At 36.6% G+C, this 27,711-nt stretch overlaps 1 protein-coding gene across 1 annotated transcript in view; it reads left to right on the top strand.

Annotated features, from left to right (window-relative positions):
• xpnpep3 (X-prolyl aminopeptidase 3, mitochondrial) overlaps positions 1 to 27,711 on the top strand; it is a 42,263-nt gene that overhangs the window by 2,000 nt on the left and 12,552 nt on the right. The window contains exons 3-7 of the mRNA XM_061884515.1: positions 6,969 to 7,091; positions 13,636 to 13,814; positions 13,877 to 14,096; positions 23,481 to 23,665; positions 25,028 to 25,090. Coding sequence (XP_061740499.1) covers positions 6,969 to 7,091; positions 13,636 to 13,814; positions 13,877 to 14,096; positions 23,481 to 23,665; positions 25,028 to 25,090 — 770 coding nt within the window. The remainder of the gene's footprint in view (positions 1 to 6,968; positions 7,092 to 13,635; positions 13,815 to 13,876; positions 14,097 to 23,480; positions 23,666 to 25,027; positions 25,091 to 27,711) is intronic.

The raw sequence follows: 27,711 nt of genomic DNA, 5'->3' as shown, positions 1-27,711 counted from the left end.
AGGATGAAACATTACAGGGAGACAGAACAGGATGAAACATTACAGGGAGACACAACAGTGTTGGGATGTCGCATGGCTGCAGTTGTGTGTCCCCGAGTATGCAAGAATCCCGGAGAGTAGAGTGAAGGTAAGAATATTTAATACTCATAAGAAAATAACAAAAGCAAACATAAAGCAGTCGTGCAGATAAACGTTCTCAACATAATATTATCATCGAGCACTGAGGAGTGCTCGAGTGAAACATAAATAGACACTAGTGTGATTGACAGCAGGTGTGAACCGCTGCCAATCAACGAAAAGAGAAAAACAGTGCTCCGTGAATAAAACAGGAAATACAACAAAATAAGAGCACTGAACAGGAAGTAAATACAAAAACACGAAAAACTAACAGAAATGAAGTGACACATTGTCACACAACAGGATGAAACATTACAGGGAGATAGAACAGGATCACTGAGGAGTTTGCCAATTTCCGGCGCTCCTTACAATAAAGGTGAGCAACATCCATCCATTTTCTACCGCTTATTCCCTTTGGGGTCGCGGTGGGCGCTGGTGCCTATCTCAGCAACAATCGGGCAGAAGGTGGTGTACACCCTGGACAAGTCGCCACCTCATCGCAGAGGTAAAGAACAGGTAAACTAAAAAAAATATTTAAAAAAAATCAGTCTTACACTCAGGGTAAATCCCACCTAACATTATCCGTGTCCACACACAACAATGCCACCGTTTAGGACCCCCTCCCTCCCTCCCTCCCTCCGGCAGCCGGCCCAACGCCACCTAGTACACGTGCGTACGTCGTAGTCGCCTCCATTGTTGCTTTGTGTGCTATTTCTTAAATGTAACTTATCTGAACAATATCCAGTGTTGAGCTATTTCAATGCACTGGAATCCAGTGTGCTGTGGGGCCCTATGGTAGTGAATCACACCTGAGACATCATACATCAGTCACACCTTTAATAGACACGTAAACAATGTGATAATGAACATTTGACATCAATCAAACTAGGGATCTAGCTATCTGGTCAGGACACGCCTCACTCTTTCACCTTCATTGTTCATTCCTTTTTGGTGACTTTATATACTCTGGATTTAGACGTTAAGTCGGCGACATACATGGCGGACAATAACTGATAAAGTCTGCTTTACCAGTCCAAAAGCATTCACCGTTTTCCATAGTCTTCGCTCGACGACCAGGTAATACAAAGCACACGCTATCTTTTTTATCACATCCACGGGAGCCCGTATTCTCGTTGTCTCTCCTTCGACAAATGGACAAAGTTTTTGGCTAAGTAGAATCACAGCCGACATTGGAAAGTTCTCTTGCCGTCTGATACGTGTTGTATCCCAATTAGCTGCAACGGCTTTCTCTTAAGGTATCCATGTGTGATTTCCACAAGCGTCTGTACATGTAGAAGAAGGAAAAACACGGACATGTCTGGATGATCTCACCTCAATATTTCTAGTGGTTTCCTCCGAGTTACGACACCGCTTTTTTATGAAGCTGGCTTTGGCGCGTTCTTTCTGACGTCACTTCCTGTGTGGGCGCGGTCGTTCTGGCGTCACCTCCTCTCAGAACTCAGTTTGTATCAATCAATCAATCAATGTTTATTTATATAGCCCCAAATCACAAATGTCTCAAAGGACTGCACAAATCATTACGACTACGACATCCTCGGAAGAACCCACAAAAGGGCAAGGAAAACTCACACCCAGTGGGCCGGGAGAATTCACATCCAGTGGGACGCCAGTGACAATGCTGACTATGAGAAACCTTGGAGAGGACCTCAGATGTGGGCAACCCCCCCCCTCCCTTCTAGAGGACCGAAAGCAATGGATGTCAAGCGGGTCAAACATGATACTGTGAAAGTTCAATCCATAGTGGCTCCAACACAGCCGCGAGAGTTCAGTTCAAAGCGGATCCAATACAGCAGCGAGAGTCCCGTCCACAGGAAACCATCTCAAGCGGAGGCGGATCAGCAGCGTAGAGATGCCCCCAACCGATACACAGGCGAGCGGTCCATCGTGGGTCCCGACGAGCGGTCCATCCTGGGTCTCGACTCTGGACAGCCAGTACTTCATCCATGGTCATCGGACCGGACCCCCTCCACAAGGGAGGGGGGGACCTAGGGGAAAAAGAAAAGAAGCGGCAGATCAACTGGTCTAAAAAGGAGGTCTATTTAAAGGCTAGAGTATACAGATGAGTTTTAAGGTGAGACTTAAATGCTTCTACTGCGGTAGCATCTCGAACTGTTACCGGGAGGGCATTCCAGAGTACTGGAGCCCGAACGGAAAACGCTCTATAGCCCGCAGACTTTTTTTGGGCTCTAGGAATCACTAATAAGCCGGAGTCTTTTGAACGCAGATTTCTTGCCGGGACATATGATACAATACAATCGGCAAGATAGGATGGAGCTAGACCGTGTAGTATTTTTATACGTAAGTAGTAAAACCTTAAAGTCACATCTTAAGTGCACAGGAAGCCAGTGCAGGTGAGCCAGTACAGGCGTAATATGATCAAACTTTCTTGTTCTTGTCAAAAGTCTAGCAGCCGCCTTTTGTACCAACTGTAATCTTTTAATGCTAGACATGGGGAGACCCGAAAATAATACGTTCCAGTAATCGAGACGAGACGTAACAAACGCATGGATAATGATCTCAGTATCTTTAGTGGACAAAATGCAGCGAATTTTTGCGATATTACGGAGATGAAAGAAGGCCGTTTTAGTAACGCTTTTAATGTGTGACTCAAAGGAATTGGGTCGAAGATAATACCCAGATTTTTTACCGAGTCACCTTGTTTTATTATTTGTTTGTCAAATATTAAAGTTGTATTATTAAATAGAGTTCGGTGTCTAGCAGGACCGATAATCAGCATTTCCGTTGTTTTGGCGTTAAGTTGCAAAAAGTTAGCGGACATCCATTGTTTAATTTCATTAAGACACGCCTCCAGCTGACTACAGTCCGCCGTGTTGGTCAGCTTTAGGGGCATGTAGAGTTGGGTGTCATCAGCATAACAGTGAAAGCTAACACCGTATTTGCGTATGATGTCACCTAGCGGCAGCATGTAGATGCTGAAGAGTACAGGGCCAAGGACCGAACTTTGGGGAACTCCACACGTTGTAAACTATCTATGAGTCCATACAAAGCTAGGGGCCGGAGATTTCAAGAAATACACGACGCACTTACCCGTGTAAAAATGTGTCCGAAGAGGGGAACCTTAAACGCTGGTTTAGCGGGGCTGAAACGGGGCTTAGGCTAAATAATTATTTGTTTAAGGTGTTTAACGACTTAGTGTAGACATGGCCTAACCCTGGGCCCCTGGAGAGGTGGTCCAGCCATAGCACACATAAACATGTGTGTAAGAGGGAAACATCAAAGAGCAGAGATGATGCAACCAGCCATTTCTACCCACAGCCACAAAAGTAAAACAACAACAACAAAAAACAAAAACATATACACTGTGGTGACCTCTGCGGTGTTCCACGTCCAGTGTTTCCCACAGGTCAGGCATCTATTTGTGGTGGTATGGTCGGGCGGCGGGGGGGGGGATCAGCGGCGGCGGCGATGACCAAGAAGAACGCGGAGTTGGAGTATAATTAAAACACTTTATGTACATGTTTATATACAGATTTGGACAATTAGTTATTCACTGAAATATATTTATTAATTGTGGTTCTTACAAAAAATAAATAATCTTGTAAAATATAAAAGCTAAAATGTCTCTTAAAGCCCACTCCAAAAATCTTGAACTTTAGACTGCCATCAGTTTTACTCCCTACACTTAAAGGGGAACATTATCACCATTTCAAAAGGTTTAAAAACAATAAAAATCAGTTCCCAGTGGCTTGTTGTATTTTTTGAAGTTTTTTTCAAAATGTTACCGGTCCCGGAATATCCCTAAATAAATCTTTAAAGTGCCTTATTTTCGCTATCTTCGAAACCACTATCCATTTCCCTGTGACGTCATACAGGGCTGCCAATACAAACAACATGGCGGTTACCACAGCAAGATATAGCGACATTAGCTCGGATTCAGACTCGGATTTCAGCGGCTTAAGCGATTCAACAGATTACGCATGTATTGAAACAGATGATCGGAGTATGGAGGCAGATAGCGAAAACGAAATTGAAGAAGATATTGAAGCTATTGAGCGAATAGCTATTGACGCTATTCGGCCCATAGCGTGGGTGTACCTAATGAAGTGGCCCTTAGCATCGCCGGTAAAATGTGCGGACCAAACGATCAGGACTTTCGCATCTTGTGACACTTGAGCAACTTAAATCCGTCAATTGGTAAGTGTTTGTTTTGCATTAAATGTGGGTATCTAGTTTCAAATGTACATACAGCTAGCATAAATAACATGTTAGCATTGATTAGCGTAGCATGTTAGCATTGATTAGCTGGCAGTCATGCCCTGACCAAATATGTCTGATTAGCACATAAGTCAACAACATCAACAAAACTCACCTTTGTGATTTAGTTGACTTAATCGTTGCAAATGCATCTGCAGGTTATCCATACATCTCTGTGCCATGTCTGTCTTAGCATCGCCGGTCAAATGTGCAGACACTCTGGTACATTCAATGGGGGTCTGGCGGCAGATTTCTTGCCAGTGGTGCAACTTGAATCCCTCCCTGTTAGTGTTGTTACACCCTCCGACAACACACCGACGAGGCATGATGTCTCCAAGGTTCCAAAAAATAGTCGAAAAAACGGAAAATAACAGAGCTGAGACCCGGTGTTTGTAATGTGAAAATGAAAATGGCGGGTGTGTTACCTCGGTGACGTCACGTTCTGACGTCATCGCTAAAAGACTAATAAACAGAAAGGCGTTTAATTTGCCAAAATTCACCCATTTAGAGTTCGGAAATCGGTTAAAAAAATACACGGTCTTTTTTCTGCAACATCAAGGTATATATTGACGCTTGCATAGGTTTGGTGATAATGTTCCCCTTTAAACATGTGTTTCCTACTGCCTGCAGACTTTGCACCCTTTGTTTTTTCTACTTGCCCGACTTCTCGAATCTACTTGCCCCAATATTTTTTACTTGTCCTGCCTAGGTTTTTTCCTGGCTGTGTAGTGCTCATGGCTTATATCTTACTAAAATCCTTCCCGTTGATTATTTACAAAACTACACAGTATTTATTATTATTATTATTATTATTATCTATGATTACATTTAAATGGCATTGCATACATGTAAGATTAAATGCTATTTCACATTATTTGACCAGTAGCAGTTACACCCATCTGAACAGGTCAGTCACCTGTTTAAAGCCCGATCACAGTTGAAATCTTGAAATGATGGGGCCTTTAATGGCTAAAACATTAACCTGGACAACATTTTAACAGCTGGTTGGCTCGGATTTTATTATTTTCATTGCATTCACATGCTGCAGTGGACAGTGCACAATTTAGCTTTCAGTATTAATGCAGTATCTGAAGCACCGTCTCCACGTGTGTTTATTGACAACAGGGTTATAACCTGGACACGTTAGCTCGTCGGTATGGTAACAGGTGACTGTTACTGCTTGCGTCTGCCAAAGTCCCGAAAATAAAAATGAAGAAAATCAGAGTCGGTGCTGCACACTTCGGACCACTTTGGAACTTGTTTGCCAAGACGTCTTACCCTCGTATTTTGATCCGGTCGGTCCGTTATTTCTTTACTTCGTCGTCGTCTTCTTCTTCTTTTTCTTCTGACCCACCAGGTGAATTGAGTGCAATTGGCGGAGTTACAATGCATAGTAGGCTACCGCCACCTACTGCACCAGAGTTGTAACTACAAGCTCCATTCACAGACAGAGTCCCATTGCTTTTATGAGCGGTTAAACGAGTCAAAAGCCGAAAAATCTATTATTGGCGGCCGTAATTCTTTCGTGGCGGGCCGCCACAAATGAATGAATGTGTGGGAAACCCTGACGTCATCGTCTGCTGGGGTGGGGGGAGCATGGCAAGAGACAGGAGCAGACCCAACAAAGAAACTAAGAGAGTCGACTCCACCCTTGGCCACCCACCAACTCTCGGCCAGTGTCCAGTCTGCATGGAGTGGGGGGAGCATGGCCAGAGACAGGAGCAAACCCAACAAAGAAACTAAGAGAGTCGACTCCACCCTTGGCCACCCACCATCTCTCGGCCAGTGTCCAGTCTGCATGGAGTGGGGGGAGTATGGCCAGAGACAGGAGCAGACCCAACAAAGCAACCAAGAGAGTCAAATCCAGTGTCGACTCCAGTGTCCAGTCCGCATGGGGTGGGGGGAGCATGGCCAGAGACAGGAACCAAGAGAGTCGACTCCAGTATCCAGTCCGCATGGATGAGCAAGGATACGTCCAAAGAGACCGAGGTGTCCGATACCTGCTCATTCAGCCAAGACACTGTGAAGCTGGTCCAGCTCCGCAGCCCTGTCTCTTCATCCACATCTCCTTCAGTCTCTCCAAACAGACTCTGACGTGGCAGAGACCCAGCAGCTGGTCTCCATGGCCAAAAGGCTCCCGGGAGGCAGATCCAGAAGTTCACAAAAAAAGCATGGCAGAAGTCAGCTTTGTCACACAGTCCCAAAGGGTCCCCAACCAAAAGGCCAAAAAAAAAGCCACATGAAAAGAAGAGGTAAACATCAGGAACACAAAAGGATGACACAAGATCACAGAGCTCCTGCCACCAGCAGCCACTACAGCAGCGCCATCTTGGAAAAAAACTATTATTTTTAATAAAATGTTATTAAATCAATCAATCAAAATTCCTTACATAGCCCTAAATCACCAGTGTCTCAAAGGGCTGCACAAACCACAACGACATCCTTGCTCAGATCCCACATCGGGGCAAGGAAAAACTAAACCCAATGGGATGAAATTGAGAACGCCTACAGTCAGGGAGAACATTCCCAAACACGTGCATTTTTTTTTAATCGTTCCCTTAAAGTCTTCGACAGATTAATCACCAACACAATTTAATGCAGACATATTTTTGCAGGATGTGTGTGGTGCCCGTGCAGGAACATTTCTGTGAAACCAGGAGGTTTGCAACCAAAGACACTTCCTGCTCGTTACCTGGGTCAACCAAGCCCGTTCACCCATCCACACTTCCTCAAACATGGCGAGTATTGTTCACATCCTACCAGTTCAGTGCAGGCCCCAGCTTGATTGTTATTGGCCCCTGACACATTCTGAAGACAGAATAAAAACATCCCTGATTATAACATTACACAAAAATTGTATAATGCCATTTTGGGAGAAATTGCGTATGAATGCTGAAATGTTAGCATGATAACAGTTAAAATGTGTCATGTGCTAAGTCATGTGACTATGAAGCGTACGCATGTAAAATTAGCTGCAAACGTTAGCATGCTAACAGTTGCAATGCATCAAGTACCAACTCATGACTACAAAGCGTATGCATGTAAAATTAGCTTAAAAAAAAGTTAGCATGTGTCAAGTACCAAAATATATGACTCTGAGGTGTTTGGCAGCAAAATTAGCTGAAAAAGTTAGCATGTGTCAGTTACCAAGTTATATGGGTGAGGGTTCTGGCTGAAAAATGTGCTTAAAAAGTTAGCATGTGTCAAGTACCAAGTTATATAAGTCTTAGCTCTTTCTCAGCAAAATTAGCTGAAAAAGTTAGCATGTGTCAATTACCAAGTTATATGAGTCTGAGGTGTTTGTCAGCAAAATTAGCTGAAAAAGTTAGCATGTGTCAATTACCAAGTTATATGAGTCTGAGGTGTTTGGCAGAAAAATAGCGAAACAAAGTTAGAATGTGTCAATTACCAAGGTATATGAGTCTAAGCTCTTTATCAGCTAAATTACCTGAAAAAGTTACCATGTGTCAATTACCAAGTTATATGACTCTGAGGTGTTTGTCAGCAAAATTAGCTGAAAAAGTTAGCATTTGTCAATTACCAAGTTATATGAGTCTTAGCTCTTTGTCAGCAATATTAGCTGAAAAAGTTAGCATTTGTCAATTACCAAGTTATATGAGTCTTAGCTCTTTGTCAGCAATATTAGCTGAAAAAGTTTGCAATTGTCAATTACCAAGTTATATGAGTCTTAGCTCTTTGTCAGCAATATTAGCTGAAAAAGTTTGCAATTGTCAATTACCAAGTTATATAAGTCTTAGCTCTTTCTCAGCAAAATTAGCTGAAAAAGTTAGCATGTGTCAATTACCAAGTTATATGAGTCTAAGGTGTTTGTCAGCAAAATTAGCTGAAAAAGTTAGCATGTGTCAATTACCAGGTTATATGAGTCTGAGGTGTTTGGCAGAAAAATAGCGAAACAAAGTTAGAATGTGTCAATTACCAAGGTATATGAGTCTTAGCTCTTTCTCAGCAAAATTAGCTGAAAAAGTTACCATGTGTCAATTACCAAGTTATATGAGTCTTAGCTCTTTGTCAGCAATATTAGCTGAAAAAGTTTGCAATTGTCAATTACCAAGTTATATGAGTCTTAGCTCTTTGTCAGCAATATTAGCTGAAAAAGTTTGCAATTGTCAATTACCAAGTTATATAAGTCTTAGCTCTTTCTCAGCAAAATTAGCTGAAAAAGTTAGCATGTGTCAATTACCAAGTTATATGAGTCTAAGGTGTTTGTCAGCAAAATTAGCTGAAAAAGTTAGCATGTGTCAATTACCAAGTTATATGAGTCTTGGCTCTTTGTCAGCAAAATTAGCTGAAAAAGTTAGCATGTGTTAATTACCAAGTTATATGAGTCTGAGGTGTTTGTCAGCAAAATTAGCTGAAAAAGTTTGCATTTGTCAATTACCAAGTTATATGAGTCTTAGCTCTTTATCAGCAAAATTAGCTGAAAAAGTTAGCATGTGTTAATTACCAAGTTATATGAGTCTGAGGTGTTTGTCAGCAAAATTAGCTGAAAAAGTTAGCATGTGTCAATTACCAAGTTATATGAGTCTTAGCTCTTTGTCCGAAAAAATTAGCTGAAAAAGTTAGCATGTGTTAATTACCAAGTTATATGAGTCTTAGCTCTTTGTCAGCAATATTAGCTGAAAAAGTTTGCAATTGTCAATTACCAAGTTATATGAGTCTTAGCTCTTTGTCAGCAATATTAGCTGAAAAAGTTTGCAATTGTCAATTACCAAGTTATATAAGTCTTAGCTCTTTCTCAGCAAAATTAGCTGAAAAAGTTAGCATGTGTCAATTACCAAGTTATATGAGTCTAAGGTGTTTGTCAGCAAAATTAGCTGAAAAAGTTAGCATGTGTCAATTACCAAGTTATATGAGTCTTGGCTCTTTGTCAGCAAAATTAGCTGAAAAAGTTAGCATGTGTTAATTACCAAGTTATATGAGTCTGAGGTGTTTGTCAGCAAAATTAGCTGAAAAAGTTTGCATTTGTCAATTACCAAGTTATATGAGTCTTAGCTCTTTATCAGCAAAATTAGCTGAAAAAGTTAGCATGTGTTAATTATCAAGTTATATGAGTCTGAGGTGTTTGTCAGCAAAATTAGCTGAAAAAGTTTGCATTTGTCAATTACCAAGTTATATGAGTCTTAGCTCTTTATCAGCAAAATTAGCTGAAAAAGTTAGCATGTGTTAATTACCAAGTTATATGAGTCTGAGGTGTTTGTCAGCAAAATTAGCTGAAAAAGTTAGCATGTGTTAATTACCAAGTTATATGAGTCTGAGGTGTTTGTCAGCAATATTAGCTGAAAAAGTTAGCATTTGTCAATTACCAAGTTATATGAGTCTTAGCTCTTTATCAGCAAAATTAGCTGAAAAAGTTAGCATGTGTTAATTATCAAGTTATATGAGTCTGAGGTGTTTGGCAGCAAAATTAGCTGAAAAAGTTACCATGTGTCAATTACCAAGTTATATGAGTCTTAGCTCTTTGTCAGCAACATTAGCTGAAAAAGTTTGCAATTGTCAATTACCAAGTTGTATGAGTCTTAGCTCTTTGTCAGCAAAATTAGCTGAAAAAGTTAGCATTTGTCAATTACCAAGTTATATGAGTCTTAGCTCTTTGTCAGCAATATTAGCTGAAAAAGTTTGCAATTGTCAATTACCAAGTTATATGAGTCTTAGCTCTTTGTCAGCAATATTAGCTGAAAAAGTTTGCAATTGTCAATTACCAAGTTATGAGTCTTAGCTCTTTGTCAGCAATATTAGCTGAAAAAGTTTGCAATTGTCAATTACCAAGTTATATGAGTCTTAGCTCTTTGTCAGAAAAAATTAGCTGAAAAAGTTAGCATGTGTCAATTACCAAGTTATGAGTCTTAGCTCTTTGTCAGCAATATTAGCTGAAAAAGTTTGCAATTGTCAATTACCAAGTTATATGAGTCTTGGCTCTTTGTCAGCAAAATTAGCTGAAAAAGTTAGCATGTGTTAATTACCAAGTTATATGAGTCTGAGGTGTTTGGCAGCAAAATTAGCTGAAAAAGTTACCATGTGTCAATTACCAAGTTACATGACTCTGAGGTGTTTGTCGGCAAAATTAGCTGGAAAAAGTTAGCATTTGTCAATTACCAAGTTATATGAGTCTTAGCTCTTTGTCAGCAATATTAGCTGAAAAAGTTTGCAATTGTCAATTACCAAGTTATATGAGTCTTAGCTCTTTGTCAACAAAATTTGCTGAAAAAGTTAGCATGTGTTAATTACCAAGTTATATGAGTCTTAGCTCTTTGTCAGCAATATTAGCTGAAAAAGTTTGCAATTGTCAATTACCAAGTTATATGAGTCTTGGCTCTTTGTCAGCAAAATTAGCTGAAAAAGTTAGCATTTGTCAATTACCAAGTTATATGAGTCTTAGCTCTTTGTCAGCAATATTAGCTGAAAAAGTTTGCAATTGTCAATTACCAAGTTATATGAGTCTGAGGTGTTTGTCAGCAAAATTAGCTGAAAAAGTTAGCATGTGTTAATTACCAAGTTATATGAGTCTGAGGTGTTTGTCAGCAATATTAGCTGAAAAAGTTAGCATTTGTCAATTACCAAGTTATATGAGTCTTAGCTCTTTATCAGCAAAATTAGCTGAAAAAGTTAGCATGTGTTAATTATCAAGTTATATGAGTCTGAGGTGTTTGGCAGCAAAATTAGCTGAAAAAGTTACCATGTGTCAATTACCGAGTTATATGAGTCTTAGCTCTTTGTCAGCAATATTAGCTGAAAAAGTTTGCAATTGTCAATTACCAAGTTGTATGAGTCTTAGCTCTTTGTCAGCAAAATTAGCTGAAAAAGTTAGCATTTGTCAATTACCAAGTTATATGAGTCTTAGCTCTTTGTCAGCAATATTAGCTGAAAAAGTTTGCAATTGTCAATTACCAAGTTATATGAGTCTTAGCTCTTTGTCAACAAAATTTGCTGAAAAAGTTAGCATGTGTTAATTACCAAGTTATATGAGTCTTAGCTCTTTGTCAGCAATATTAGCTGAAAAAGTTTGCAATTGTCAATTACCAAGTTATATGAGTCTTGGCTCTTTGTCAGCAAAATTAGCTGAAAAAGTTAGCATTTGTCAATTACCAAGTTATATGAGTCTTAGCTCTTTGTCAGCAATATTAGCTGAAAAAGTTTGCAATTGTCAATTACCAAGTTATATGAGTCTTAGCTCTTTGTCAGCAATATTAGCTGAAAAAGTTTGCAATTGTCAATTTCCAAGTTATGAGTCTTAGCTCTTTGTCAGCAATATTAGCTGAAAAAGTTTGCAATTGTCAATTACCAAGTTATATGAGTCTTAGCTCTTTGTCAGAAAAAATTAGCTGAAAAAGTTAGCATGTGTTAATTACCAAGTTATATGAGTCTTAGCTCTTTGTCAGCAATATTAGCTGAAAAAGTTTGCAATTGTCAATTACCAAGTTATATGAGTCTTGGCTCTTTGTCAGCAAAATTAGCTGAAAAAGTTAGCATGTGTTAATTACCAAGTTATATGAGTCTGAGGTGTTTGTCAGCAAAATTAGCTGAAAAAGTTAGCATTTGTCAATTACCAAGTTATATGAGTCTTCGCTCTTTATCAGCAAAATTAGCTGAAAAAGTTAGCATGTGTTAATTACCAAGTTATATGAGTCTGAGGTGTTTGGCAGCAAAATTAGCTGAAAAAGTTACCATGTGTCAATTACCAAGTTATATGAGTCTGAGGTGTTTGTCGGCAAAATTAGCTGAAAAAGTTACCATGTGTCAATTACCAAGTTATATGAGTCTTAGCTCTTTGTCAGAAAAAATTAGCTGAAAAAGTTAGCATGTGTTAATTACCAAGTTATATGAGTCTTAGCTCTTTGTCAGCAATATTAGCTGAAAAAGTTTGCAATTGTCAATTACCAAGTTATATGAGTCTTGGCTCTTTGTCAGCAAAATTAGCTGAAAAAGTTAGCATGTGTTAATTACCAAGTTATATGAGTCTGAGGTGTTTGTCAGCAAAATTAGCTGAAAAAGTTAGCATTTGTCAATTACCAAGTTATATGAGTCTTCGCTCTTTATCAGCAAAATTAGCTGAAAAAGTTAGCATGTGTTAATTACCAAGTTATATGAGTCTGAGGTGTTTGGCAGCAAAATTAGCTGAAAAAGTTACCATGTGTCAATTACCAAGTTACATGACTCTGAGGTGTTTGTCGGCAAAATTAGCTGGAAAAAGTTAGCATTTGTCAATTACCAAGTTATATGAGTCTTAGCTCTTTGTCAGCAATATTAGCTGAAAAAGTTTGCAATTGTCAATTACCAAGTTATATGAGTCTTAGCTCTTTGTCAACAAAATTTGCTGAAAAAGTTATCACGTGTCAATTACCAAGTTATATGACTCTGAGGTGTTTGGCAGCAAAATTAGCTGAAAAAGTTAGCATGTGTCAATTACCAAGTTATATGAGTCTTGGCTCTTTGTCAGCAAAATTAGCTGAAAAAGTTAGCATTTGTCAATTACCAAGTTATATGAGTCTTAGCTCTTTGTCAGCAATATTAGCTGAAAAAGTTTGCAATTGTCAATTACCAAGTTATATGAGTCTTAGCTCTTTGTCAACAAAATTTGCTGAAAAAGTTAGCATGTGTCAATTACCAAGTTATATGACTCTGAGGTGTTTGGCAGCAAAATTAGCTGAAAAAGTTAGCATGTGTCAATTACCAAGTTATATGAGTCTTAGTTATTAGCTAATTAGCTAAACAAAGTTAGCATGTTATATGAGTCTGAGGGGCTTGGCTGCAAAATTGACCGAAAATGTTAGCATGCTAATGTTAGTAATGCTGCCTTAGGCTGAGCCAATCAGTGGCCACGATAATGAACAGCGAGGTCTGATTGTTTTAGCGCCCAATACTATCGCAGTAATTGATTTTGGCATTTTTATGCTTGAAACTGCTTAATTTAGGGCAAATTGACATCGAATATAACTCGTTGCCAATAACACAAAGCTAAGATATGGATGTTGTGTACAGATAGTTTTAAATATATTGTGTTGGTTTTAGTACCGCATGTATCATAGTGACCCCTGAATCCTTCAGTTTTTATTTATGCGTCCCTGGCTGGAAAAGGTTTTGTTCACCCTGTTAACACTTATAAACACATTGAGATGAAGTGATGTGGACCTGCAGCTTGAGAACAATAACAGCCTTATTGTTATTATTATATTGTTCAGCACCTGAATCACAGCTCTGTATTAGATATAAAATGCCGTTCCTTCAAAAACTGTGATGAGCCGTTGTGTGCCATTGGATTCTCAGGTGAGGTGACCCCCGGTCTGAGTCAAGCAGAATACGAGCTGCGCCGACACAGACTGGCCTGCCTGGTGGAGGCTGAGTGGGACAGGCTGGCCTCCGACAGCAACCATGTGCTCCTCGTTCTGTCCCACCCCACCCGCTACATGACTAACGACATCCCCTACCCCTTCCACCAGAACCAGGTGTGCTTCACTGTCAATGACATGTCTCTTTCAGTCAAAACATGTTCAACAAATACTTCTAGGACTTCCTCTACCTGTGTGGCATCCTGGAGCCTGACAGTGCTTTGGTCCTGTATGGGAAAGGGCGACCAGACAAGGCCATCTTGTTTGTCCCACGTCGAGACCCAGGCAGGGAGCTGTGGGACGGCCCGCGGTCGGGGAAGGACGGAGCGGCCGCTCTGACCGGCATAGAGAGGGTCCACTGCACAGAAGAACTTGGTCTGGTTCTCAGAAGCATCAAAGGTGGGCTGATCCAAATCAGGGGTGTCCAAACTACGGCCCGTCATGTGTTTAAAAAGGAATCTTAGCTACAGAGAGATTGCAATAGACTGAACATGTTGATTCTGCTATGTATGTCTCTACCTAGTGGGCAATGTGAGAAATTCAGGTCAAGGGCCTTTATTTATGCTCTGTACCGAAAATTGTGCATCAGTTACTTGTATGACCCAATGCAAACAACCTTCCCTAGTCATGTTGCAAAATAAATAATTCCAACTAACACCAAATGTAAACAAACCTGGTCACACATAACACAACCTGCTAACTGATATTTGTGAATATTATAAAAAAATGCTATGTATGTCGCTATCTAGTGGGCAATGTGAGTAATTCAGGTCAAGCGCCTTTAATTATGCTCCGTAGCAAAAATTGTGCATCAATTACTAGTAGGACCCAATGCAAACAACCTTCCCTAGTCATGGTGCAAAAGTAAATAAATAATTCCAACTAACACCAGATGTCAACAAACCTGGTCACACATAACACAACCTGCTCACTGATATTTGTGAATATTATTTAAAAAAATGCTATGTATGTCACTATCTAGTGGGCAATGTGAGTAATTCAGGTCAAGGGCCTTTATTAATGCTCTGTACCAAAAATTGTGCATCAGTTACTTGTAAGACCTAATGCAAACAACTTTCCCTAGTCATGTTGCAAAATTAAATAAATAATTCCAACTAACACCAAATGTCAACAAACCTGGTCACACATAACACAACCTGCTCACTGATATTTGTGAATATTATAAAAAAAAATGCTATGTATGTCACTATCTAGTGGGCAATGTGAGTAATTCAGGTCAAGGGCCTTAATTTATGCTCTGTACCAAAAATTGTGCATCAGTTACTTGTATGACCCAATGCAAACAACCTTCCCTAGTCATGTTGCAAAATTAAATAAATAATTCCAACTAACACCAAATGTCAACAAACCTGGTCACACATAACACAACCTGCTCTCTGATATTTGTGAATATTATAAAAAAATGCTATGTATGTCACTATCTAGTGGGCAATGTGAGTAATTCAGGTCAAGGGCCTTTAATTATGCTCTGTATCAAAAATGGTGCATCAATTACTTGTAGGACCCAATGCAAACAACCTTCCCTAGTCAGGTTGCAAAAGTAAATAAAAAATTCCAACTAACACCAAATGTCAACAAACCTGGTCACACATAACACAACCTGCTCACTGATATTTGTGAATATCATTAAAAAAAATGCTTTGTATGTCACTATCTAGTGGGCAATGTGAGTAATTCAGGTCAAGGACCTTTAATTACGCGCTGTAGCAAAAAAAACGTGCATCAATTACTTGTAGGACCCAATGCAAACAACCTTCCCTAGTCAGGTTGCAAAAGTAAATAAAAAATTCCAACTAACGCCAAATGTCAACAAACCTGGTCACACATAACACAACCTGCTCACTGATATTTGTGAATATTATAAAAAAAATGCTCTGTATGTCACTATCTGGTGGGCAATGTGAGTAATTCAGGTCAAGGGCCTTTATTTATGCTCTGTACCAAAAATAGTGCATCAGTTACTTGTATGACCCAATGCAAACAACCTTCCCTAGTCATGTTGCAAAATTAAATAAATAATTCCAACTAACACCAAATGTCAACAAACCTGTTCACACATAACACAACCTGCTCACTGATATTTGTGAATGTTATAAAAAAATGCTATGTATGTCACTATCTAGTGGGCAATGTGAGTAATTAAGGTCAAGGGCCTTTATTAATAGTCTGTACCAAAAATTGTGCATCAGTAACTTGTAAGACCTAATGCAAACAACCTTCCCTAGTCATGTTGCAAAATTAAATAAATAATTCCAACTAACACCAAATGTCAACAAACCTGGTCACACATAACACAACCTGCTCACTGGTATTTGTGAATATTATAAAAAAAATGCTATGTATGTCACTATCTAGTGGTCAATGTGAGTAATTAAGGTTAAAGGCCTTTAATTATGTTCCGTAGCATTAATTGCGCATCAATTACTTGTAGGACCCAATGCAAACAACTTTCCCTAGTCATGGTGAAAAAGTAAAGAAATAATTCCAACTAACACCAAATGTCAACAAACATGGTCACACATAACACAACCTGCTCACTGATATTTGTGAATATTATAAAAAAAAATGCTATGTATGTCACTGTCTAGTGGGCAATGTGAGTAATTCAGGTCAAGGGCCTTTATTTATGCTCTGTACCGAAAATTGTGCATCAGTTACTTGTATGACCCAATGCAAACAACCTTCCCTAGTCATGTTGCAAAATTAAATAACTAATTCCAACTAACACCAAATGTCAACAAACCTGGTCACACATAACACAACCTGCTCACTGATATTTGTGAATATTATTAAAAAAAATGCTATGTATGTCACTATCTAGTGGGCAATGTGAGTAATTCAGGTCAAGGGCCTTAATTTATGCTCTGTACCAAAAATTGTGCATCAGTTACTTGTATGACCCAATGCAAACAACCTTCCCTAGTCATGTTGCAAAATTAAATAAATAATTCCAACTAACACCAAATGTCAACAAACCTGGTCACACATAACACAACCTGCTCACTGATATTTGTGAATATTATTAAAAAAAATGCTATGTATCTCACTATCTAGTGGGCAATGTGAGTAATTCAGGTCAAGGGCCTTTATTTATGCTCTGTACCAAAAATTGTGCATCAGTTACTTGTATGACCCAATGCAAACAACCTTCCCTAGTCATGTTGCAAAATAAATAATTCCAACTAACACCAAATGTAAACAAACCTGGTCACACATAACACAAGCTGCTAACTGATATTTGTGAATATTATAAAATAAATGCTATGTATGTCGCTATCTAGTGGGCAATGTGAGTAATTCAGGTCAAGGGCCTTTAATTATGCTCCGTAGCAAAAATTGTGCATCAATTACTAGTAGGACCCAATGCAAACAACCTTCCCTAGTCATGGTGCAAAAGTAAATAAATAATTCCAACTAACACCAGATGTCAACAAACCTGGTCACACATAACACAACCTGCTCACTGATATTTGTGAATATTATTTAAAAAAATGCTATGTATGTCACTATCTAGTGGGCAATGTGAGTAATTCAGGTCAAGGGCCTTTATTAATGCTCTGTACCAAAAATTGTGCATCAGTTACTTGTAAGACCTAATGCAAACAACTTTCCCTAGTCATGTTGCAAAATTAAATAAATAATTCCAACTAACACCAAATGTCAACAAACCTGGTCACACATAACACAACCTGCTCACTGATATTTGTGAATATTATAAAAAAAATGCTATGTATGTCACTATCTAGTGGGTAATGTGAGTAATTCAGGTCAAGGGCCTTAATTTATGCTCTGTACCAAAAATTGTGCATCAGTTACTTGTATGACCCAATGCAAACAACCTTCCCTAGTCATGTTGCAAAATTAAATAAATAATTCCAACTAACACCAAATGTCAACAAACCTGGTCACACATAACACAACCTGCTCTCTGATATTTGTGAATATTATAAAAAAATGCTATGTATGTCACTATCTAGTGGGCAATGTGAGTAATTCAGGTCAAGGGCCTTTAATTATGCTCTGTATCAAAAATGGTGCATCAATTACTTGTATGACCCAATGCAAACAACCTTCCCTAGTCATGTTGCAAAATTAAATAAATAATTCCAACTAACACCAAATGTCAACAAACCTGGTCACACATAACACAACCTGCTCACTGATATTTGTGAATATTATAAAAAAATGCTATGTATGTCACTATCTAGTGGGCAATGTGAGTAATTAAGGTCAAGGGCCTTTATTAATAGTCTGTACCAAAAATTGTGCATCAGTTACTTGTACGACCCAATGCAAACAACCTTCCCTAGTCATGTTGCAAAATAAATAATTCCAACTAACACCAAATGTAAACAAACCTGGTCACACATAACACAACCTGCTAACTGATATTTGTGAATATTATAAAAAAATGCTGTGTATGTCACTATCTAGTGGGCAATGTGAGTAATTCAGGTCAAGCGCCTTTAATTATGCTCCGTAGCAAAAATTGTGCATCAATTACTAGTAGGACCCAATGCAAACAACCTTCCCTAGTCATGTTGCAAAAGTAAATAAATAATTCCAACTAACACCAAATGTCAACAAACCTGGTCACACATAACACAACCTGCTCACTGATATTTGTGAATATTATTAAAAAAAAATGCTATGTATGTCACTATCTAGTGGGCAATGTGAGTATTCAGGTCAAGGGCCTTTAATTATGCTCCGTAGCAAAATGTGCATCAATTACTTGTATGACCCAATGCAAACAACCTTCCCTAGTCATGTTGCAAAATTAAATAACTAATTCCAACTAACACCAAATGTCAACAAACCTGGTCACACAAAACACAACCTGCTCACTGATATTTGTGAATATCATAAAAAAATGCTATGTATGTCACTATCTAGTGGGCAATGTGAGTAATTCAGGTCAAGGGCCTTTAATTATGCTCGGTAGCAAAAATTGTGCATCAATTACTTGTAGGACCCAATGCAAACAACCTTCCCTAGTCATGTTGCAAAAGTAAATAGATAATTCCAACTAACACCAAATGTCAACAAACATGCTCTCACATCTTTGTGAATATTATAAAAAAACACTCACTATAAAAAATTCAGAATTACACCCATTTAAATCCATTACAAAACATGATGGGAGAAATGCAAACCACTCTTATCAATGTTTGGCAGATTTTAGCTTCTTGACATTTCTGATTGATTGTCACAGAACTAAATGCTAAATGGTACTTTACTTTCACACTATTTCCACAGCCACACATTCACACACACACACGTACAAACACACTGAAGGCGGGAGCTGCTATGCAAGGCCCTAACCCTCAGATGGCTGGCATGGCTACTTTACCAACCAAGCCGTGCCATCTCCACCGTAAACAAGATACAAGTCGAACTAGGACTGGGATATATGGCCTTTTATTAATATCGCAATATTTTTATGCCATATTGCGATATACAATATATATTACGGTATTTTGCCTTAGCCTTGAATGAACACTTGATGCATATAATCACAGCAGTATGATGATTCTATGTGTCTACATTCAAACATTCTTCTTCATACTGCATTAATATATGCTACTTTTAAACTTTCATGCAGAGAGGGAAATCCCAACTAAAAGTGTATTTATGAAACAGTGGTACAAACATTCATGTCATTTCCAAAACCGAAAGCGCGAGATTGTCAGAGACATTTTAAAACAAGCTAATGGTGCACTTTTGTGCATGATGTCACTAAGATGACATATCAAAACAACACTAAATTAAAGCGTACTTTTTGTACAGAACGCCACTACAATAGTTGAAAACAAATAAAGTGCACTTTTGTGCATGATGTCACACAAGATATTTCAATAAGTGTCAAATAAAAATGAGCTGCCTAATAGGAAATCGAATGGTTTACCTCCTTCGCTATGTGTTAGGTTACTGCGGACGTTATCTCCTTCTGTTGTCGACTATTTATTTCATCCGGTGTTGATCTGGAAATGGTTGCCTCTGCATTTTGTGGGTGTGGCACTGAACGGAGATGTTGACATGCGCATTAACCACTCTTCATTCTCTAGCGGGTGACTTTTCAAATGATGCTACAAATTAGCAGTGTCGCTACTTTTTGTAGCAATGCTTTTGCTGCATACTTCTTCGACATCTTCCCGATCCACCGCCGGACGATGGACGACCTGCTATTTTTCATAGGAATTCATTCTTCCTTCATTCGTTACCAGATTGGCACCTCCTTTCTCTCGTATCACCACTCGCACCACTCCGCTTGCATTACAGCTAATGTTACCCATGCTGCTACCTCTCTGCTCGGGGAGGGCATACAACGCAACGTATGTAAAAAGGTGCGCTTGTTTTAAGTCTCTGTGTGAAGGAGAGACAAGAAAGAGTGAAGAAGAGCCTGTAGATCAGGGGTCGCCCGTAAGGACCAGATGAGTCGCCCGCTGGCCTGTTCTAAAAATAGCTCAAATAGCAGCACTTACCAGTGAGCTGCCTTTATTTTGTAAATTGTATTTATTTACTAGCAAGCTGGTCTCGCTTTGCTCGACATTTTTAATTCTAAGAGAGAGAAAATTCAAACAGAATTTGAAAATCCAAGAAAATGTTTTTAAGACTTGGTCTTCACTTATTTAAATAAATTCATTTATTTTTTTACTTTCCTTTTTATAACTTTCGGAAAGACAATTTTAGAGAAAAAATGCAACCTTAAAAATGATTTTAGGATTTTTAAACACGTATACCTTTTTACCTTTTAAATTTCTTCCTCTTCTTTCCTGACAATTTAAATCAATGTTCAAGTATTTTTTTTTTGATTGTAAAGTATAATAAATACATTTTAATTTAATTCTTCATTTTAGTTTCTGTTTTTTTGACAAAGAATATTTGGGAAATATTTCTTCAAATTTTTGATTAAAATTAAAAAAAATATATTCTGGGATATCTAGAAAATCTGTATAATCAAATTTAAACCTTATTTCAAATTCTTTTGAATTTATTTTGAAATTTTTGTTCTGCTCCGGGTACTCCGGCTTCCTCCCACCTCCAAAGACATGCACCTGGGGATAGGCCCCTCCCACCTCCAAAGACATGCACCTGGGGATAGGTTGATTGGCAACACTAAATGGTCCCTAGTGTGTGAATGTTGTCTGTCTATCTGTGTTGGCCCTGCGATGAGGTGGCGACTTGTCCAGGGTGTATGACGCCTTCCGCCCAATTGTAGCTGAGATAGGCGCCAGCGCCCCCCACAACCCCAGAAGGGAATAAGCGGTAGAAAATGGATCAATGGAAGATCTAGAAGAAATAATGATTTGTCTTTGTTAGAAATATAGCTTGGTCCAATTTGTTATATATTCTAACAAAGTGCAGATTGGATTTTAACCTATTTAAAACATGTCATCAAAATTCTAAAATTATTCTTAATCAGGAAAAATTACTAATGATGTTCCATAAATTCTTTTTTTAATTTTTTTTTTCAAAAAGATTCAAATTAGCTAGTTTTTGTATTTATTTTTTTCGGTAGAATTTTGAATTTTAAAGAGTCGAAATTGAAGATAAACAATGTTTCTAAATTTTATTTTCATTTTTTTCGTGTTTTCTCCTCTTTTAACGGTTCAATTAAGTGTTTTTTTCATCATTTATTCTCTACAAAAAAACCTTCCGTAAAAGGAATTAAAATGTACGACGGAATGACAGACAGAAATACCCATTTTTTTTTATATATATATATAGATTTATATATTAAAGGTAAATTGAGCAAATTGGCTATTTCTGGCGATTTATTTAAGTGTGTATCAAACTGGTTGCCCTTCGCATTAATCAGTACCCAAGAAGTAGCTCTTGGTTTCAAAAAGGTTGTGACCCCTGCTGTAGTGTAATGCCCGCAGCTAAAAGCAACTGCGTGAGAAGGTATACTTAAATATCACCATATAGTCATTTTCTATATCGCACAGAGACAAACCCGCGATATATCTTGTATATTGATGTATCGCCCAGCCCTAAATCGAACTTTCACATAGTCTTATGGTCCAATTATATTAATTATATACCCATTATACTACACATACAAGTATGTATGTATGTATATGTTTATATGTATGTGTATGTATGTATGTGTATATATACATGTATTTGTATATATTTAGACGTGTATATTTATATATGTGTACGTATATATGTGTGTGTATGTGTATATATATATTAGGGATGCACCGATTAATCGGTAACCGAATATATTCGGCCGAATATGGCAAAAAAAGCCACATTCGGCCTTCGGTGGAATGAGTTAAAAACAAGGCCGAATAGTGGCGTGTGACGCAATTTTTTGACGCAATGACGCAATCAACCAACGTGCGGTGACGTTGGGATATGTTGTGTACCTGTATAAGTGTATGAGGTTACAAGCACACACTTATTGAGATTTAGTGGGGCCTCTGTTTACATTATTAGCCTGTTGTGTAGGCTACCTGTATAAGTGTATGAGGTTACATGCACACACTTAATTTAGATTTACTTGAGCCTTCTGTTTACATTATTAGCATATCTACTGTGGCTAAGCAGACTTTTGCCAAAAGGACAATAATTCATTTGTTGTGGGTTTATCCACTTTAATGCACTTTATTTATTTTTTTTGGAATGCATGTTTTGTTTGAAGGCCTAATATAAATGAAAAACTGTGCTTTTTTTGAAAAGCAAGGACTATTGGAATATTTAAAAAATGTCAATATTCAATAAAAAATTACTTTATTTGAAAAACGTGTAAATATTTATTCTAGGCTATTTATGCAATATAAAAAAAAATTGTGAAAAACTGCATTCATTATTCGGTATTCGACCTTCGGCCAAGCGTTTAAGTTTTATTCGGCTTCGGCCACAAATTTCAATTTCGGTGCATCCCTAATATATAAATATATATATATATATATATATACATAGTATATAATTTATATATATATATATATATATATACATATATTAGTATATAATGTGTAAATATATATAATGTATGTATATATATGTGTATGTATATGTGTATATATATATATAATTGTGTGTATATATATATGTATATCTATATATAGTGTGTATATATATATATAATTGTGTGTATATATATATGTATATCTATATATAGTGTGTTTATATATTTATATATGTGTATATATATATATACATATATATATGTATATATATATGTATATATATATAGTGTGTGTTTATATATTTATATATGTGTGTGTGTATATATATATATATATATATATATATATGTAGGTGTGGGAAAAAATCACAAGACTACTTCATCTCTACAGATCTGTTTCATGAGGGGTTCCCTCAATCATCAGGAGATTTTCCTCTCCTGATGATTGAGGGAACCCCTCATGAAACAGATCTGTAGAGATGAAGTAGTCTTGTGATTTTTCCCACACCTACATATTGCGCTCTACCACGGTATCGAGCACTATTCTCTGGATAATCCAATCAAGACATATATATATATATATATATATATAAAATGTATACATACAATTTTTCGATAATATTGCTAGTTTAGCCTGCTCACGTCATTGTTTAGTGTAGTTTAACAACGCAGTTAGCCCAAGTTTACAACTTTAATAGCGTGTTTTGGCCGTACCAAAAGGGCAGTAGTTACACTTCCAACCTGGAGGAGGCGCTTTGTAGCTAAAACCAACAAGATTACAAGAGCAGGTGTGAGTTACACTGTAAACAATTGAAGCAGCTTTCCCTCTCCTCTTCCGTCAGGCTCCACGCTGTGGTACGATAGTTCCAGTCCGTCCCACCCTGGCCTCCACCAGGCCCACGTCAGTCCCCTTCTCGAGGCGGGGCAGAGGCCACGCCCCCTGAGACCCCTCATTCATTCACTCAGGGCCCTTAAAAGCTCATCAGAGGTGGCCCTCATGCAGGCGGCAGGTCGCATCACAGCACAAGTGAGTCTTAAAAGGGGAACTGCACTTTTTTGGGAATGTTGCCTATGGTTCACAATCCTGAAAGACAAGAAGACAAAAGGTTTTTGATTTTTTTTGCATTCTAAAATGTGAAAATTGTCTCATTCTAGGTGGCTAGCAATGCAGCTAATAGGAGCAATCAATTCCACCTCTAAATGCATTTAAAAACAATATTTCAATTATGTTGTGTAACCTGTAAAATAACAAACTGTAGCAAAATTGTTATTGTAAGAGTGAACACCGAGGAACTATTTTTGTAGCGTACTAACAGATTGACGTACCAAGGTATTAGCCGTAAAAGCTAACTATTGAAAGAGATAAGCTATCTTCTCCATCAGCACGAAACGTGTGAGTTTGTAATACACAACTGTGATAGCAAACCAATCTGTACTGAGTGGAAAAACATGAACAATCATATTACACTATCTGTAAAGTATTATGTCATGTTTTGTTTGTCCACAGCTAGACAGTGTATGCAGTGTAGTTGTAATTACACACATGATGTGTTGTATGTATCATGAGCAATATAAAGTGTGACTCAGTCCATGGACAGTTGTCTCTTTGATCCAGCTGGCAGGGGACACTTTTTCAGGTTTATTTGGGTAAGCACTCCATTTATGTTGAAATAGCTTGGCTTCAACTTCCACATTTTGCGGATTGGTGTCACAGCGACCTATCCCAACGTCTCACTCTTCCTTCAGGCTGGCTTCTAGAAGTAGTAGTTCATCCTCCGTATATTCAGCTTCAAAAAACTAAAGTTGTGAATCCTCATTTGTCAAGTCTGCCATGATTAGAAGACACTCACGTTTTCTTTCCGGAAGTAAAACAAATTTTTGTTGCGTTGATATGGAAACAGAAATAAATGCGCGGAGGAAATCAGCCTCGGCAATGATTTAAATTACGAAATACAGTAAATATTGAACATATTACATATTGTTATGAAGGTGTCTGTTACCACATTATATATATACTTGCAGTGTGTATATTGTACATAGTACATATTGTTATGAAGGTGTGTGTTACTACATAATATATATATATATACATATATATATTTATTTTTTATTTTTTTATTTTTTTTGCAGTTAGTATATAAGACATTATTATATTGTTATGTAGGAGGGTTTTGAAGTTGTTTAAGAGACTTTGAAGGCTGCAACAATGACTAACTTTAGCTGCATCTTCCAAGCGTTTTCTATCATCTTTAAAATACTAAAAAAAAATATACAAAAAAAGTCTTTCATAATGATGTGAACGATAGGCAACATTTTTAAAAAAGTGCAGTTGCCCTTTAAGACATACCATTTTGAATGATATCTCACTCCAAACAAACTTGCCTTCCAGGCTTTCAGGAGGACAATGGCTGTGTCTCTGGGAGATGTGGATGAATCTTTGCTCTACGCTAAGGTACGTCTAGAACCTAGAAGATAACAGTGTCACACATTGAAGCTATTTAGATTTTAAAAAAAAGTTGCAATAATACAGTTAGCCAGTTAAAGCGTAACAGCACTTTTTTTGGAATCTTGCCCATCATTCACAATCCTTATGTAAGACAAGAACACACATCTTTTTTAATGCATTTTTAAATATTAAATCAATGCTGTCAAAAGTCAACTTACAATAGAGCCACATTCTGCCTATACAGCCCCTAATAAATATATTCAAAGACCTCCATTAAAGTTTTATATACATGATGTAAGTGTATATGTAATGTAATAAAATGTATAGTATTTAATATTTACGTATTTAGATTATTTTAAGAATACTTCACGACATTCGCTTATTTTTATCTGATTATTACTCATTGCAGACTTCAAGAGAGCCAATAAACACAAAAAACATCACTTACTGTATAATGTCTGCTGTCATAATGATGCAGACTGCGAGGATGTTCATATATTCCCTTTTAGATGAAGAACGACTTAATATTCCTTGTGAAAAAAGGGGGGTGGAATCAAGCGTCTTTTTGTGCCGTTCTCTAATTTCATTTCAGGGTCTAATTTGGCTGTCAAAGTGTACAAACTTGTCGGAATACATCCTCGTCCTACGTGAGAGGCACGATTTATCTTATACATTTAAGTTTGACTAGCAAGGAAACAAGGAAGCAGCTGATGTCGATGATGTCGACATTGGCTATAAATAGTTTGTCTGTGTAAGCGTTTGTAATAAAAATATCACTAATACTTGTTAATATTTATAATAACAATATGACAAATACTTGTTAATATTTATATATAATAATATCTCTAATACTTTTTATATTTATAATAACATTATGACTAATACTGGTTAATATTTATATAATAACAATATCACCAATGCATGTTAATATTTATAATATGACTAATACTTGCTAATATTTATTATTATATGACTAATATTTGTTAATGTTTATAATAACTATATGACTAATACTTGTTAATATTTATAATATCACTAATACTTGTTAATATTTATAATATCACTAATACTTGTTAATATTTATAATAACAATATTACTAATACTTGTTAATATTTATAATAATATGACTAATGCGAGTTAATATTTATAATAATATCACTAATACTTGTTAATATTTATAATAACAATATGACTAATACTTGTAAATATTTATATAGTAACAATATGACTAATACCTGTTAATATTTATAATAACAATATGACTAATACTTGTAAATATTTATATAGTAACAATATGACTAATACCTGTTAATATTTATAATAACAATATGACTAATATTTGTTAATATTTATAATAACAATATGACTAATACTTGTTAATATTTATAATATCACTAATACTTGTTAATATTTATAATAACAATATCACTAATACTTGTTAATATTTGTAATAACAATATGACTAATACTTGTAAATATTTATATAGTAACAATATGACTAATACCTGTTAATATTTATAATAACAATATTACTAATATGAGTTAATATTTATAATAACAATATGACTAATACAAGTTAGTATTTATAATAACAATATCACTAATACTTGTTCATATTTATAATAACAATATGACTAATACTTGTAAATATTTATTTAATAACAATATGACTAATATATGTTAATATTTATAATAAAAATTTGACCAAATCTTGTTCATATTTAAAATAAAAATATTAACAATACATGTTAATATTTATAATAACAAAATCACTAATACTTGTTAATATTTATAATAACAATATGACTAATACTTGTAAATATTTATTTAATAACAATATGACTAATATATGTTAATATTTATAATAAAAATGTGACTAAACCTTGTTCATATTTAAAATAAAAATATTAACAATACATGTTAATATTTATAATAACAATATCACTAATACTAGTTAATATTCAAATCACCAAATGTAAATAGAGTATTGTTGGTGCTTTTTGGATGTTTTTTATGGGTGGAATAGAGCAGTGGTTCCCAACGTTTTTGTAGCTGCGGACCGGTCAACGCTTTATAATATTTTTTTGTCATGAAAAAGGGAGGTTTTTTGGGTTGGTGCACTAATTGTAAGTGTAGATTGTGTTTTTTATGTTGATTTATTAAAAACATGTATATATATTTAAAAAAAAAAAAAAGTTTTTTTTTTTTTTTTAATTCTTCTGCGGCCCGGTAGTTGGGGACCACTGGAATAGAGGACCTCCCTTTGGCTCCGCTGTAAGCGCACTTTTATTTATTTACAAGTAAGAATGCATAAAAAACAAAAACATATGTGTTCCTGTCTTACATAGTGATTTTGAATGATAGGCAAAATTTCCCCCCAAAAAGTGCAGTTCCCCTTTAAGTAGCGCAAAAGTTTTTCAATGTGGGAAGTGCTTGCAGCTGGAGAGAAAAAACAGCCATTATTATTATTGTTTATTTCACATGATATTGTACAGTACCTGAGTCGCCGTTCTATATTATATATAAATTGCAATTACTTCAACAGTGTGCATTATTCTCCTTTTTAGGGCCCTTTATTACAGCAGCCACACAAACAAACATAAACTGCATATTTTTTACATTTAAT

The sequence above is a fragment of the Nerophis ophidion genome, linkage group LG23 (genome assembly GCF_033978795.1).
Source record: "Nerophis ophidion isolate RoL-2023_Sa linkage group LG23, RoL_Noph_v1.0, whole genome shotgun sequence".
Classification (NCBI taxonomy): domain Eukaryota; kingdom Metazoa; phylum Chordata; class Actinopteri; order Syngnathiformes; family Syngnathidae; genus Nerophis; species Nerophis ophidion.
Note: the sequence above shows the minus strand (reverse complement) of the source record. Positions and strands in the feature narration are given on the sequence as shown.